General features: G+C 33.4%; 1 protein-coding gene across 1 annotated transcript in view; it reads left to right on the forward strand.

Moving 5' to 3' along the window:
• The window catches only part of TDRD3 (tudor domain containing 3), a gene marked incomplete at both ends in the record, with an annotated part of 127,567 nt that overhangs the window by 58,375 nt on the left and 56,165 nt on the right, over nucleotides 1-13,027 (forward strand). Inside the window, 3 exons of the mRNA XM_084235239.1 lie at nucleotides 3,812-3,952; nucleotides 7,295-7,451; nucleotides 8,935-9,060. Of these exons, the coding sequence (XP_084091365.1) occupies nucleotides 3,812-3,952; nucleotides 7,295-7,451; nucleotides 8,935-9,060 (424 nt within the window). The remainder of the gene's footprint in view (nucleotides 1-3,811; nucleotides 3,953-7,294; nucleotides 7,452-8,934; nucleotides 9,061-13,027) is intronic.

The following is a 13,027-nucleotide window of genomic DNA, read 5'->3' on the forward strand; positions in this document are numbered from 1 at the left end:
TAACCACTTTTTTTTTGTTTTTGATTTCTTTATTATTTGAAATGTGTTTTCCTTAACGATTTTTACACCTCAATAAGAAATTTTAGTTTATAAAACAGTTGCACAGAAACTTTTAACCAGTGAAATTGAAATAGTTTCCTTTATTCAAAACCAGCAGTGAATTTTAGATAATGACAACTTTCTTATTGAAAACTGGTTTTCTTCTTGAATTTTGGTGGTTCTTCCTTTATTGTATCTCTCAGCCTAATGTAGGGGTGCTTTTTGTTCCCTGGTTTTTTTTTTCTTTCTTTATGAGACAGAGTTAATGATCCCTACTTCATTTACTATGAGAATTAAAATTGATATTTTTAAATATTGCATGGTACAGCTCATAATATTTTTTTGCTGAAAGGTTCAATATATACTGCCATTGCTACTCTTCAACATTTCCTCTAATCTAAGACACATTAAAAATCATCTTTAATATTTCTAAAATGAATGCATTTTACCTAGTTTACATGAAATGTATTTCTTCTTCCCCAAGAAGCTATTACAATTATGGAATTTCAGAAGAGGATATCAATTTCTTTATGATTGTAGGAAAGTTGTTCTTTTGATTATACTTTCCTCCAATTTTCTTCCCCAAAAAGAGTTGATGGAAGTCAAATCTAAATCAACTTCACCAGTATTACCCAGTAACAATTATAGGACTAAACCTATGTGTATTGCAGCAAGAAATTGTATCTGTATTTCTCTATGTAGATTAGTATACACACATATTTATATTTACACTGAATATCTTAATAGCAAAATCACATGAGGGAGTAATTGTTTTGAGAAGATGTCTTATGATCATCCATTTAAACACTTGTATGGATTTGGTGGAATCTACTGTAAATAAGTGAAAATTTTTATTCCTTTTTTCTTTTTTCTTTCACTCAGTAAATACTTTCTCAGAACCTACTATATATATGTCAGGAAGTCTTTTAAATGCTTAAATCAGTGAGTAAAATAAATAAAGATGCCTTTATACTGCTAATATTTTAGTTAAGATGACAGTCTATTAATATAAGAAGTATATAATATATACGGTAGGTTAGAAACTGGCAAGTACTGTGCAAAAAAGGAAAAGAGTAGTATGAAGGTTTGGGAGCATCAAATTGGGTGAAGGGATGAAGGCATTTGCAATTAAAAGAGGATGGTGAGAAATTGAGAGTACTTTGAAATTCTATGTAGTTTTATATTATAAAGACAGTAAATAATATAAACATACTAAGTAAATAGATGGCATCTTTTTCAATAACTTTTCAATAACTTTCAACAACTGTATCAGTTTTAATATAGTAATTTCATTAGGTGGATGGAGATAATAAAATTAGCTAATTGATTACCTGTAAGGCATGTCCCAAGGAGAAGATTGCAAGATTGTAGAGCAGAAGTATATATTCAGTGATATCAAGATGACCATGTTAGGATTAGTCAAGCATTATATATTATATATATTATATATATAAAGTCAAGCGTTTTAATGGAGGTCAGTTCGATACCATTGATCAAATAAAATACTTGATATGTAGTGCCCTCTAACCCATTTTAGAGACATTGGCCTTTATTCAGAGAGAAATGAGAAGGCTTTTTAGTCATAGCAGTATCATCATTGATCTACATTTTTAAATTAGTTAATTTTGCTGAAGTAATTTTGGTTTACAACAGTGTATATGATTCATATGCACAGGATCATGTGTTCAGATGTTTGTTACCACATCATATACACCCTGAAAGCACCCATAGCTCTCCACTTTGGTCCATTGGGTACCCTCCATACTTTGCTTATCATCCTTCTCCTCCCCCTCTGGGTAACCTCAGTTCTATAGTCAGATTTGCTGTGTATTTCCCTCTTAGTCCTATTTTGTCCTATCCCATACGTTTTGGTAGATTGTATCTTCATTTTTGTTTATTTCGAGGTTTTTTCCCCTTAATTTCTACTTTTGTTTGGTCATTTAATCCAGTAGCCATTTAGTTGTGTGTTTTTCAGTTTCCACATGTTAGTTTTTCCTACTCTCTTTATGTGGTTGATTTCTAGTTTAATACCATTGTGATTACCTAAGATACTTGATTTGATTTCAGTTTCATGAATTTTTGACATTTGTTTTGTAAACTGATATTTCGTCTACACATTCTTGATAATGTCCTATTTGTACTTGAGAAGAATGTGTATTTAGCTTTTCTTGGCAGGGGGGAGTTCAGTGTCCTATAAATTTCTCTTAAGGCCATGTGGTCTAATTATTTGTTTAAGACTTTTTTTCCTTTGTTTATTTTTTGTCTGGTTAATCTGTCCATTGGATCTTGTGTGGGGTTAAAGTCCCCCTCCCCCCAATTTGTATTGTTACCAATGTCTTTTCAGATTTGATAATAGTTGCCTTATATATTTTGATATCCTTAGTTTGATGAATACATGTTCATGAGTGTATGTCTTCTTGGTGCATTGTTCCCCTAATCATTATATAATGTCCATCCCTGTCTCTTGTTACCTTTCTTAACTGGAAGTTTATTTTATTTGATATAAGCTTGGCTGTCCTTGTGTTGTTGGGGGGTCCCTTTTGGTTTTAGGATTGTTTTCCAGCCATTTACTTTGAGCCTATGTTTATCTGTGGAACTCAGAGACAGCAGAAATTTGGATTTTGTTTTCTGATCCAACTAACCATTCAATCCATTTACATTAGAATGAATACTGACATATGAAGGTCTGTTACTGATGTTTTCTCCTCGGTTTTCTGTTTCTATTTATTTCCCTGTTAATTTTTTCATGAATTTTCTTCTCTTTGATTTAGATAGGAGAGCTCCTTTCAACATTTCTTTATGGGAGCTCTAAAGTTGCAATCTCCTTCATCTTCAGTTTATCTGGGAAGGACTTTCTCTCTCTTTCATCTCTGAAGGAGTCTACAGGATGTACTATTCTTGGCTGGCAGTTTTTTCTTTTAAGTGATTTGAATATGTCATTCTATTCTTTCCTTGCTTATTGGGTTTCTTCAGAGAAGACAGATATAAACCTTACTGGGGTGCCTTTATGGGTTATTTGTTTTTATTTCCCCTCTGGCCATCTTCAATAGTCTTTCTTTATCTTGAACTCTCAATGCTTCATGACTACATGTCTTGCTTAGGTCTCATTGCATTTAGATGACAAGGTGTTCTTTAAGCTGTATGGACTTGTAGATTTAGTTCCTTGACAGGATTTGAAACTCTTCCTCTAGTATTTCTTTAAATGAGTTCTCTGTTCCCTACTGTCTTCTATTTCTTTATTTTTTTCTTTGCATCTCTTCTTCTACCTGGATTTGCTGTGCATTACTATCTTTGTGGTTACTTATTTCATCTTCCATTTATCGTATTTTCCTTCCATAGTTTTCTAGCATTTTTAACTGAACTATTGAACTTTTTGCATCCCAAGTCTCTGTTATTTCCATATTTTTAACTTCAGTTTCTATTTTCAGGTAATTTTATTTCTCAGGTCATTCATTTCTTTTGCTGAGTTTTGTTTTATCTCTTTGATTAACTTTCCTGAATTCTCTTATATCTGTTTGACTTGAGATATTTTAATATTGTCCATTAGTGCTCATCCAATATCATTTTCCTATCTTTCAGGTCCTGCTTTTTTATATTTTAATTTATTCTGATTAATTTCCCAGTATTTTATAAATTTATATGTAGGATGTTATCATACTAAAATCATTTAAAAGTCCCTTAAAATATTGATCATTATCTTTATTAGAAATCAAATTTTTAAAAGTATTTTTAAATGCTGTTTACTTACTCTTTATCATTCTTTTATTTAAAGACCAAGACATTTGGAGGTGGTGGTGGTGGTGCTAGAAGTAATCTCAACATGAATACTGCTGGTAACCGAAATAGGGAAATTTTACAGAAAGAAAAATCAACCAAATCAGAGGGGAAGCATGAAGGTGTCTACAGAGAACTGGTGAGGCCAAAGAATTGACTACAAAGTTAATTTGTTCTTCCTTTAATATTTAATAGCCTTGATAATTTTTTTTAAGGATTTATTTATGCATGCAAGAACTGGGGTACAGGCCATAAGTGTGGAGGGTGAGAGGGTTCACCAGAGACAGAGTGGGGAACAAAACAGGCAGACCAACTGAAATACACTGCTGAGGGGAGCAGTGGGCAAGGCAGGAGAGGTCTGCTGTGCCATGTGCCATGTGGGTAGCTCCCTGCCCGGGAATCAAACTCATGCTGCACTGGCTGCAGATAACTTCCTAGGTTGCGTCTTAAACCCTTGCACCACCAGGGAGACCTGCCTTGATAATTTTTTAATTCTTTTTCACAACCAACGCTGGCTTTGTTTACTGTATTATAGGTAAATGTTATATCTCTAAGAAGGCTTTCATTAAGAATTAAAATTAATTCATTTGAAATTTGAATTATTTGGAAAATATTTAAAACTTCCATTTAGTTAAATTTTTAATGCATGATTTTTCTTAACTGGATTGATCAAAAGTCACCAAATGAAATAGAAAGCACTCAGTGGAAATTATATCCTAAATGATGATGGTGCATAAAAAAACCTATAGATAGCTGACCTTTCCTATCCTTCCCCACATCTTTTATCAAATTGTGTTCTAAGCAATTTAGTTTTGTTCTTGGGAAACATGTACTGAAACAACCACATGTACGTTATAGACTGGATTATAAAAATATACCTGGACTTTAATATAAATGTGAGGAATGAAACATATTTCTGTTGTTTTGCATTATTTTCAGATATAAGAGAACTGACAAGAATCCATTTTTCTTTGCCTTAGAGATTGAATGAATTTGCATGATTTTGTTTGTAGAGTACAGAATATTAGGATTAGCTTAAATAATTGAAATTTATCTTCTCAAATAAGTAGTTTAGAGGTAGATAACTATAAAGGTTGATAAAATCAGCAGTATAATGTTAGTGCTCAGATGATTTCTTGCTTTCTTCTCAAGCTTAAAAGATTCTTCAAAAGTTAAATTTTTATGTAGAAAGTCCAAAAACATGAAGAGAAGGGGGACATTTCTCTGGGTTTTGGTCTGTTTTGTCAGACAAGATAGTATTTTCTGAAATCTCCAACAGATTCCATCATGTTTCATTGATTAAAACCAAGTCACATGACCACTCTGAAATTAATCAGACTAAGGAGAACAACTTTATAATCTTGGACAAAGCTGGCCTTTAATTGACTGTGACTAATTTAAAAAAAAAGTCTAGTTTTCAGGTTAGAGTACATACAGTGAGCTGAAAAAGGCAAGTCCTTAACTCAGTGAATTCTTAAACTTGAGTAAATTGGTAATACTTTTCTTAGAATTTCCAGAGAACATCAGAGACCAGAAATTTGAAACAGTTGTTGTCAAGATTAAAAATAATATGAAGAGAGTGATATTATAATGATGATAACATAGAAAACTTCAGAAATTGACCCCTCCACCAAAGCAACTATTGTGCCTAACAAGCAAGCACTGTCTGAATCAGTGATTTTTATAACTGAAGCCTAGTCAGACACTCATCATCTACACTAGGGCTGACGAAAAAAGGCTGTTCACTAGCTGTCCACAGAGATAATGGAATAGAGACTACTGTGATCACAAACTACATATTTCATAATCCTTGTAAAGAAAGTTTGGAGAGTCACTAAACTTTAAAACTGTAACCATCAAGTGGCAGCAGCAATTTTGGGAGAGGAAGGAAAATTAGAATTTCAAAATTGCCATCATTGCGCTATTCAGAATGTCTAATTCTCAACAAAAAATCATGAAGTATATCAGAAAAGGCAGGAAAGTGTGACTCATTCATTGGTTAAAAATAAGAAATTGATAGCAAACATTCCTGAAGAAGTCCAGAAATACACTAATATTGGATTTGTTAAACACAGAATTTAAAGTAATTGTCTTAATATGCAAGTACGGCAGCTAAAATTAAAATTGTCATTAAAAATTGATCATTAAAATACTTTTGGTAACATTCTATGTATGGGAAAATAGTCTTAATTATATATTTATTTGAAAGATAATTGAGAGAGGGAAAGGTTTTGGGAGGTTTGATTATTTTCTAAATTCAGATTAGTTTTTGAATAAGGATATATAGTTTTGATGTTTAATCCTTATTATATTTACTTTAACATATTTATAGCAGGGATGTGGATTTTCTCATATATGTCAAATCTGATCTCTTGATAATTGTTAGGGTGTTTTATAAAGTATTCTGCATTTAGTAGGATACATTTAGGGTTTAGGAATATGTGTCATGCATTGTTAATCTCTACACAGTATCAGTGTCTGCCAACAGGCATGCCGTGTATATATTTTCTTAAAGCCTATTCATGTTAATTCTTAGATTTGCAAATGTTAGTATATATCCTCTGACTGAAAATGGTTCAAAGAATTTCTTCATGGGATATGTTTATGTACTTAAACAGTTCTTAAATTCTCATGTCTAGATTTGTAAAGGAAATTTTGGGTTCAGGCATTGTAAAGTGAATGTTCCTGTTTGGGGTGCAGGCTGTCAAAACATCATAGATAGTACTGCTGATGAGTATAGAGTAGAATACTGAAAACAGCAGAACATTGAAAAAAGTAAGCCACTGAGATGATACTGTTTTGTCATTTTTATTTTATACTTTGCACTTTTGGGAGAGGTGCTATATAAATAACACTTTCTTTCTTGTATGAAGAACTATCAACCATAAAAAATTATCTTTAGGTAGTTTTCACTGTACAATTTTCAAAAGTTTTATTCTGACATATTATAAAATTTCCCTTTTTAAAATTCTGTATTTGTAATGATACTTTAGAAGTCAGTGTGAAGGCACTGCCCCACATAACATATAGAGTCTTCCTTGACTTTTGGTATTGAAAAATCAGCAAGTAAATATTGTATTATTATGAAATTTTTTTCATAAGCATGACATGTTATTGTTATTTAAAATATATATATAGGGGCTCCCTGGTAGCTTAGTGTGTTGATCGCTGCACTGTGAAGCTGTCCACAGCCTCTGCAGTGCGGGTTCGATTCCCGGCCGGCCAGGGAGATTCCCACATGGCACGGCAGACCGTTCCTGTCTCGCCCACTGCTCCCCTCAGCAGTGCTTTTGGTCCGTCTGCCTGTTCTGCTCCCTGCTCTGTCTCTGGTGAATCCTCTCACAATCTTGTGCCTCTGACCTGTACCCCAGTTCTTGTATAAAAATAAATAAATCTTTAAAAAATATATACATATATGTAGTTAAAAACTTTTATCTTGCTTTATATATCAGCTTAGCTTTTTTATCTTTATTCCTTAAAGGTTGATGAAAAGGCTCTGAAACACATAACTGAAATGGGCTTCAGTAAGGAAGCATCGAGGCAAGCTCTTATGGATAATGGCAACAACTTAGAAGCAGCTTTGAATGTACTTCTTAACAGCAATAAACAAAAACCTGTTACAGGTCCACCACTGAGAGGTATAATTCATTAAGCAGTGTGCCAGGTAGTATTGTTTCTTTTCAGAGGAATGTATATTATTGAAAGATTGGAGTTTGTTGCTTTGAGGACTGTAATTTCATTTGCCACTGTAGTAAGTAGAGAAAACAACAGTTTGGATCCACAGAGACTTGTATTGGTTACTCTGGGTCTCACAGTCTTCACTTTGTATAAAGTTAGTCTAATAATCTTACATAGTTTATATTGTTATGAGTAATAGAGAAAATATAAAGTGCTCAGTTCTATTAATTATTTCTATAATTGTGCCACTTGTACAAGTGACTAATTAGCCTGTAAGATTAGCAGGTACATGACTTTTTATTTAGTGTTATTATTTAATCATTGCATGGTCGAATATATTATGTGATTTTTCTTTTTTTGTTGTTTTCAATGTGTTTACTTTTATTTTGAAATTGAAACAGAGGAATGAAGTAGTTTCTTTCCTTCATTGGAAAGAAAACTGGAGTGCTCATCTAGCAAAATAACAAACTCAAAACTCTGAACCAATCGCCTCATCTCCCCTAGACAGAACAGATTAGAGTAGGAGTAAAGGGTACAATCAAAACCAGGGTGGTGATCATTGGTGGACTTTCAGCAAGTGCTATTTTCAAAATGACTGGAATTACAGAAAAGGGTAGCATAGCACAAGCCACCCCGCCTTGCCCCCTATTCTGATCCCATTCATAAAGATACATTTTTCTCTATCCTGAGTACATGATGTCTCAGGACTGAATACCAACTCACTTTGCCTCAGGCAAAGGGGGCTGCTTTTGACTTATTCTGGTTTCTAGGACCAGGATCAAGATGTTGCAGAGAGAGGAGAATGCAAATGATGGTAGAGTTCATTTATTCCTTAGACTAACCCATTGTCTGCTGAAATTCATTTTGAACACCTTTATATTAGAGAGGTTTACATAAAATTTACATGGGAATGTTACAAGTAGCCCCCAACACCTTATAAGAGGAAGTGGTGAGTCAAGATTTAATACTGTAGCACACACAAAGCCTTTGTTCTTGGTGTGGGTGACTGAAGTCCCCTGTTTAGACAGGTACCAGGAACCAGCAGCACAGACAGGACTCAATGGCAGGAGTAGGATGGGGGTGGGGGACAAGCAAGGAGGCAGACTGAAACCCATATCTGTTAGAATAGCACATTACCTTAAACATACTTTGTGGTATTTCAAGGTCTAATTCTATATTCTTTTTAAAAATAACTGGTTAAAGTAAAATGTTATAAAAATGATTTGTTTTTCCTTAGAAGATAATTTACATGAACAAATTAAAATTTCTAGGTAGATCATTTAGACAATTAAAGGTGCTAGTTAATATAATAATGTAAAACATTATGGAAGATGTAGAATATAAGAAAATATGAAAAGAAATTTATACAGAATACTATTTAAGATGACTGCTCATTATGTTTTGTTTTTGCATGTACAATATGTATGTCTTGCTTTACTTAAGGTAAAGGAAAAGGCAGGGGTCGAATAAGATCTGAAGATGAAGAAGAACTGGGAAATGCAAGACCATCAGCACCAAGCACATTATTTGATTTTTTGGAATCTAAAATGGGAACTTTGACTGTGGAAGGTAGGCTAACTTAAAGTAGATTTCTTTTTAAAAGATCAAACTTTTTTGGAATTGTGCCAGAAAGTTTTAATAAACAGCTGACAATATGAAACTCTCTTCTGGGTGTTTACTATGACACTCTTTTTTGGGTATTTATGAATTTATTTAATTACAAATTTCCTGTTTGATTAAAAAGCATAGAAGAAAATTTTTATTGTTAAATTCTGAAAATCCTAAATGGCAGCTCATTTTACCCTGTAATTGTATGATAGGCAGTATCACCAAACTCCCCAGACTTGCTAGATGACTGATTTAGCTATGAAAATTAGACTGTTATGTTACAGAACTTATTATTGATAATTTTTAAAAAAGATTTATTTATTTATGCATGCAAGAGCTGGGGTACAGGCTAGAAGTGTGAGGGGTGAGAGGATCACCAGAGACAGAATGGGGAACAGAACGGCAGAGTGACCGAAGTACACTGCTGAGGGGAGCAGCGGGCGAGGATGAGTCAGGAGAGGTCTGCTGTGCCATGTGGGTTGCTCCCTGGCTGGCTGTGGGATTGAACTCGTGCTTCAGAAGCTGCTGACAGCATCATAGGTTGCGTCTTAACCCCTTGCACCACCAGAAAACCCCATTATTTATAATCTTATATAACTTTTTGATTGTGAAATTGGTCTCATATTTCTGAACATAGTACATATTGTATGAAAATAGTCACAAGATGAGTGAATTTGTAAATATACAATGTGATATATTCATAATATATATTTTAACATAACTTCTCAAATGAGAAATAAATGTTAAATGTATATTTTTTTCTAAGCATGGAATTATAGTATTTTCTGAAATAGTAAGTTTTTAAAATATAATTCCAAAAAATTAAGAAAATATATTTTTAGATTCTTTTTTCTCTTCCAGATGTATTTTGAATCAAACCAAAGTTCAGAGATAAAATGGTTTTGTAATAAATTTGAAGCATCCAGATTTCATGAAAATGGAAGTTTACTTGCTAGATAATATAGAAAAGGCCATGTTATTCTGTGAGAAAACACTTATTTGATTAAACAAGATTTACATGCAGATACATGTAAGAACAATATTTTATTGGTTATGAATCATGATGTATTGCTCTTCTATTGCTGTTTAATAAATTACCACAAAGTCAGTGACTTAAAAATGCAAATTTATTTATCTTAAAGTTTCTGTGTGTTGGGAGTCCAAGTACTGCTTAGTTGGAGTCTCTGCTCAAGGTCTCCATATTGAACTCAAGATTTTGGTTAGGGGACCTCCCTGGTGGTGCAAGGGGTTAAGACATAACCTATGAAGCTATCTGTAGCCACTGCAGCACGAGTTCAATCCCCGGCTAAGGAGATTCCCATATGGCACAGCAGACCTCTCCTGGTCTCACCCACTGCTCTCTTCAGCAGTGTATTTCAGTCAATCTGCCTGTTCTGCTCCCCACTCTGTTTCTGGTGAATCCTCTCATCCTCCACACCTCTGGCTACCCCAGTTCTTGTTTGCATAAATAAATAAATCTTTAAAAAAAAAAGAATTTGGTTAGGGCTATATTCTTGCCTGAGAAACTTGCAGTCAGTCATCTTACAAGCTCACTCACTGTTAGCAAAATCCATTTCCTCATGATGTAGAGCTGAAGTTCATGTCTTTTTTGCTTCTGTGTTGCCTGGGTAAGAGCTGCTAGATGCCTTAATGTCCTTACTGCATTACCCCCACACTAGTCAATTTATAGCATGTTTGTTTACTTCTGCAAGGCCAGCAGAAGAATCTCTGCTGCTGCTTCAAATCCTTTTGACTTCATGATATTGTTGTTCCAACTTCCCTTTGAACTATTCCAATTATAAATCCTTAGATTTCTTTTCTCAAGTTTTTCTACATCTGCTCTTAACTTCTATACAGTCTTTTAAATCATAATGAGGTTGAGATTGAGAATAGTAACTACTGTGACCTGTGTACCTGTCACACATCCCGTACCAACAAAATTATGTTAGCATTTTTTCATGGAAAAAGGTATCAACAAAGTTAAGATATATAACATTAGTGAATACTACACTTAGAACTGAACATCATTGTTGAAGAGTCTCTTTTGAGGGGAAAACAATATATGAGAACATCTGTTAATATGTATTGTATTTATGTCACTTATTAAAATAATGTGAGAAAAAATATACATTGTAATAGCATTCCAAACCCTTGATTTTTACAAGAACCATTGCCTGTGATCCTTATAAAGTCTCAAATTTAAGAAATATATTTCTAATATTTGCATGGATGGTTACATTTTATTGTAAAATATCCCATGCTCTTTTGATCATGCTAATTACCTTTATCCCCCAATTGACATTAGAGTTCATTGTCATGCTCAAGGACCATTTTTCCAAGAGAAGCAAAACTTTTACTGTTTCTTAAAAGCACTATGTCAGAGGCCTATTAACCAAGATGGGATATGAGCAGGGGTTTATTAAAAGAGGTAGAATTTAGACAAGTCCTAGGAGGAGGAGTGTTGGAGGGAAGGAAATCCCCAGCAGAGGAAGCTCTGGGTATCTAAATGTGGCAGCATCAGAGCACCAATTCCTTTTCCCTGGGAGTATGTGGGAGAGGTGTGAGTAGAAGGGCAGAGATGTGGTAGACTGGAACCAGATCAAAAGGATTTTGTCTTAAGGTGATTTTATTTTATCTAGAGGGCAGTGAAAAGCCATGAAAGGGTGTTTTTTTGGCATGAAAGCAGTGTGCTTTGTTTGGTGCTTTCAGAAAAAAACACAGTTTTCTGTTCTCAAGGTAGAAAGTAGGATTGATACCTGAACTGAGGCTGCAATTGCATGTGTTATGAGGAATTATTCATTCTATAAATGCAGTATTTTATGTAATATTTATTTATACCAGGTCTGGGAAGTCTTGGGGAAACAAAATATAAAACACCTTTCAAAAAATTTAGGGAGATAGATGGATTTTGTAGCACCAGCTCAGCTAAGCTTATTGTCTAGTTTGTGAGTCAGGAGAAAACACAAGCTAAAGGGACATAAGGAATATTTATAAAAAATGAATCTATTATTTTCTTAGTGTAAACTTTTTTTATCATTTACTTAGTGTAAATAGCATTGGACAAAATATAAAGGATTAGCAGAAGCAATTTTGAATATAGTAATCAAACATGATCTGGCATGCTTATAATATATAATAATATTTAATCCTCTATTTTAAAGTTTTGTTTGATTTTGCCAAAATAAGACTAATTCTTTTACATGACTAAGAAACACTTTTATTGGGGAGACTTAAAAATACTGCTTGATTTTTCTATTCATTGCTTTGAAAGTTTTTTTGACTAGAAGCTGATTTTGTCAGTAGCAGCTCTTTTGCCCCTAAACACTTCCTTTGATGATGTTGACATCACTTAAAAGAAATTAATAGCACACACGAGCACAAAGGGCTGGAGAATGAATTGGTACGTATATAGACTGAATATTATTGTACTTGTAGGTGTTTCTTATATTCTCTTTACTGTTTTCATGTAGTATTATTGCAGTGAAGGTGACAAGATTGATGGGAATGCTTAGTGTAAAGTTACCATGTATCTTGCAGATACTATTCTTAACCTACTTATACTATAACAATATTCTTAGGTAAGCTGGGATTCAGAGTAAAATAATTCAGTTTAGGCAGGCTACTGAATTTATTCTACTCAGCTTATGATTTTATGTTTCTTTTTTTATTGAAATAAAGTCTCAAATAACCCTTTACTTTTATAAAGTTGAGTCCTTACTTTGATCTTCCCTCTAAATTTGGTCATTGTTTCATAAATCTTAAACATATCTCCTAAAATTAGTTACTCATTAATGGGACAAAATGCTGGCCATTTTTCTAAGGAAAATCTTAAAGTCTTTCAGGATAACATTTCCAGGTTTAATGTTTAAATGCCTTAAGAACAACTAATGAAAAAAGTTATGATCTAATAGTATTAATTTATGTACAT

This window comes from Talpa europaea (assembly GCF_964194135.1).
Source record: "Talpa europaea genome assembly, chromosome: 6".
Lineage (NCBI taxonomy): Eukaryota > Metazoa > Chordata > Mammalia > Eulipotyphla > Talpidae > Talpa > Talpa europaea.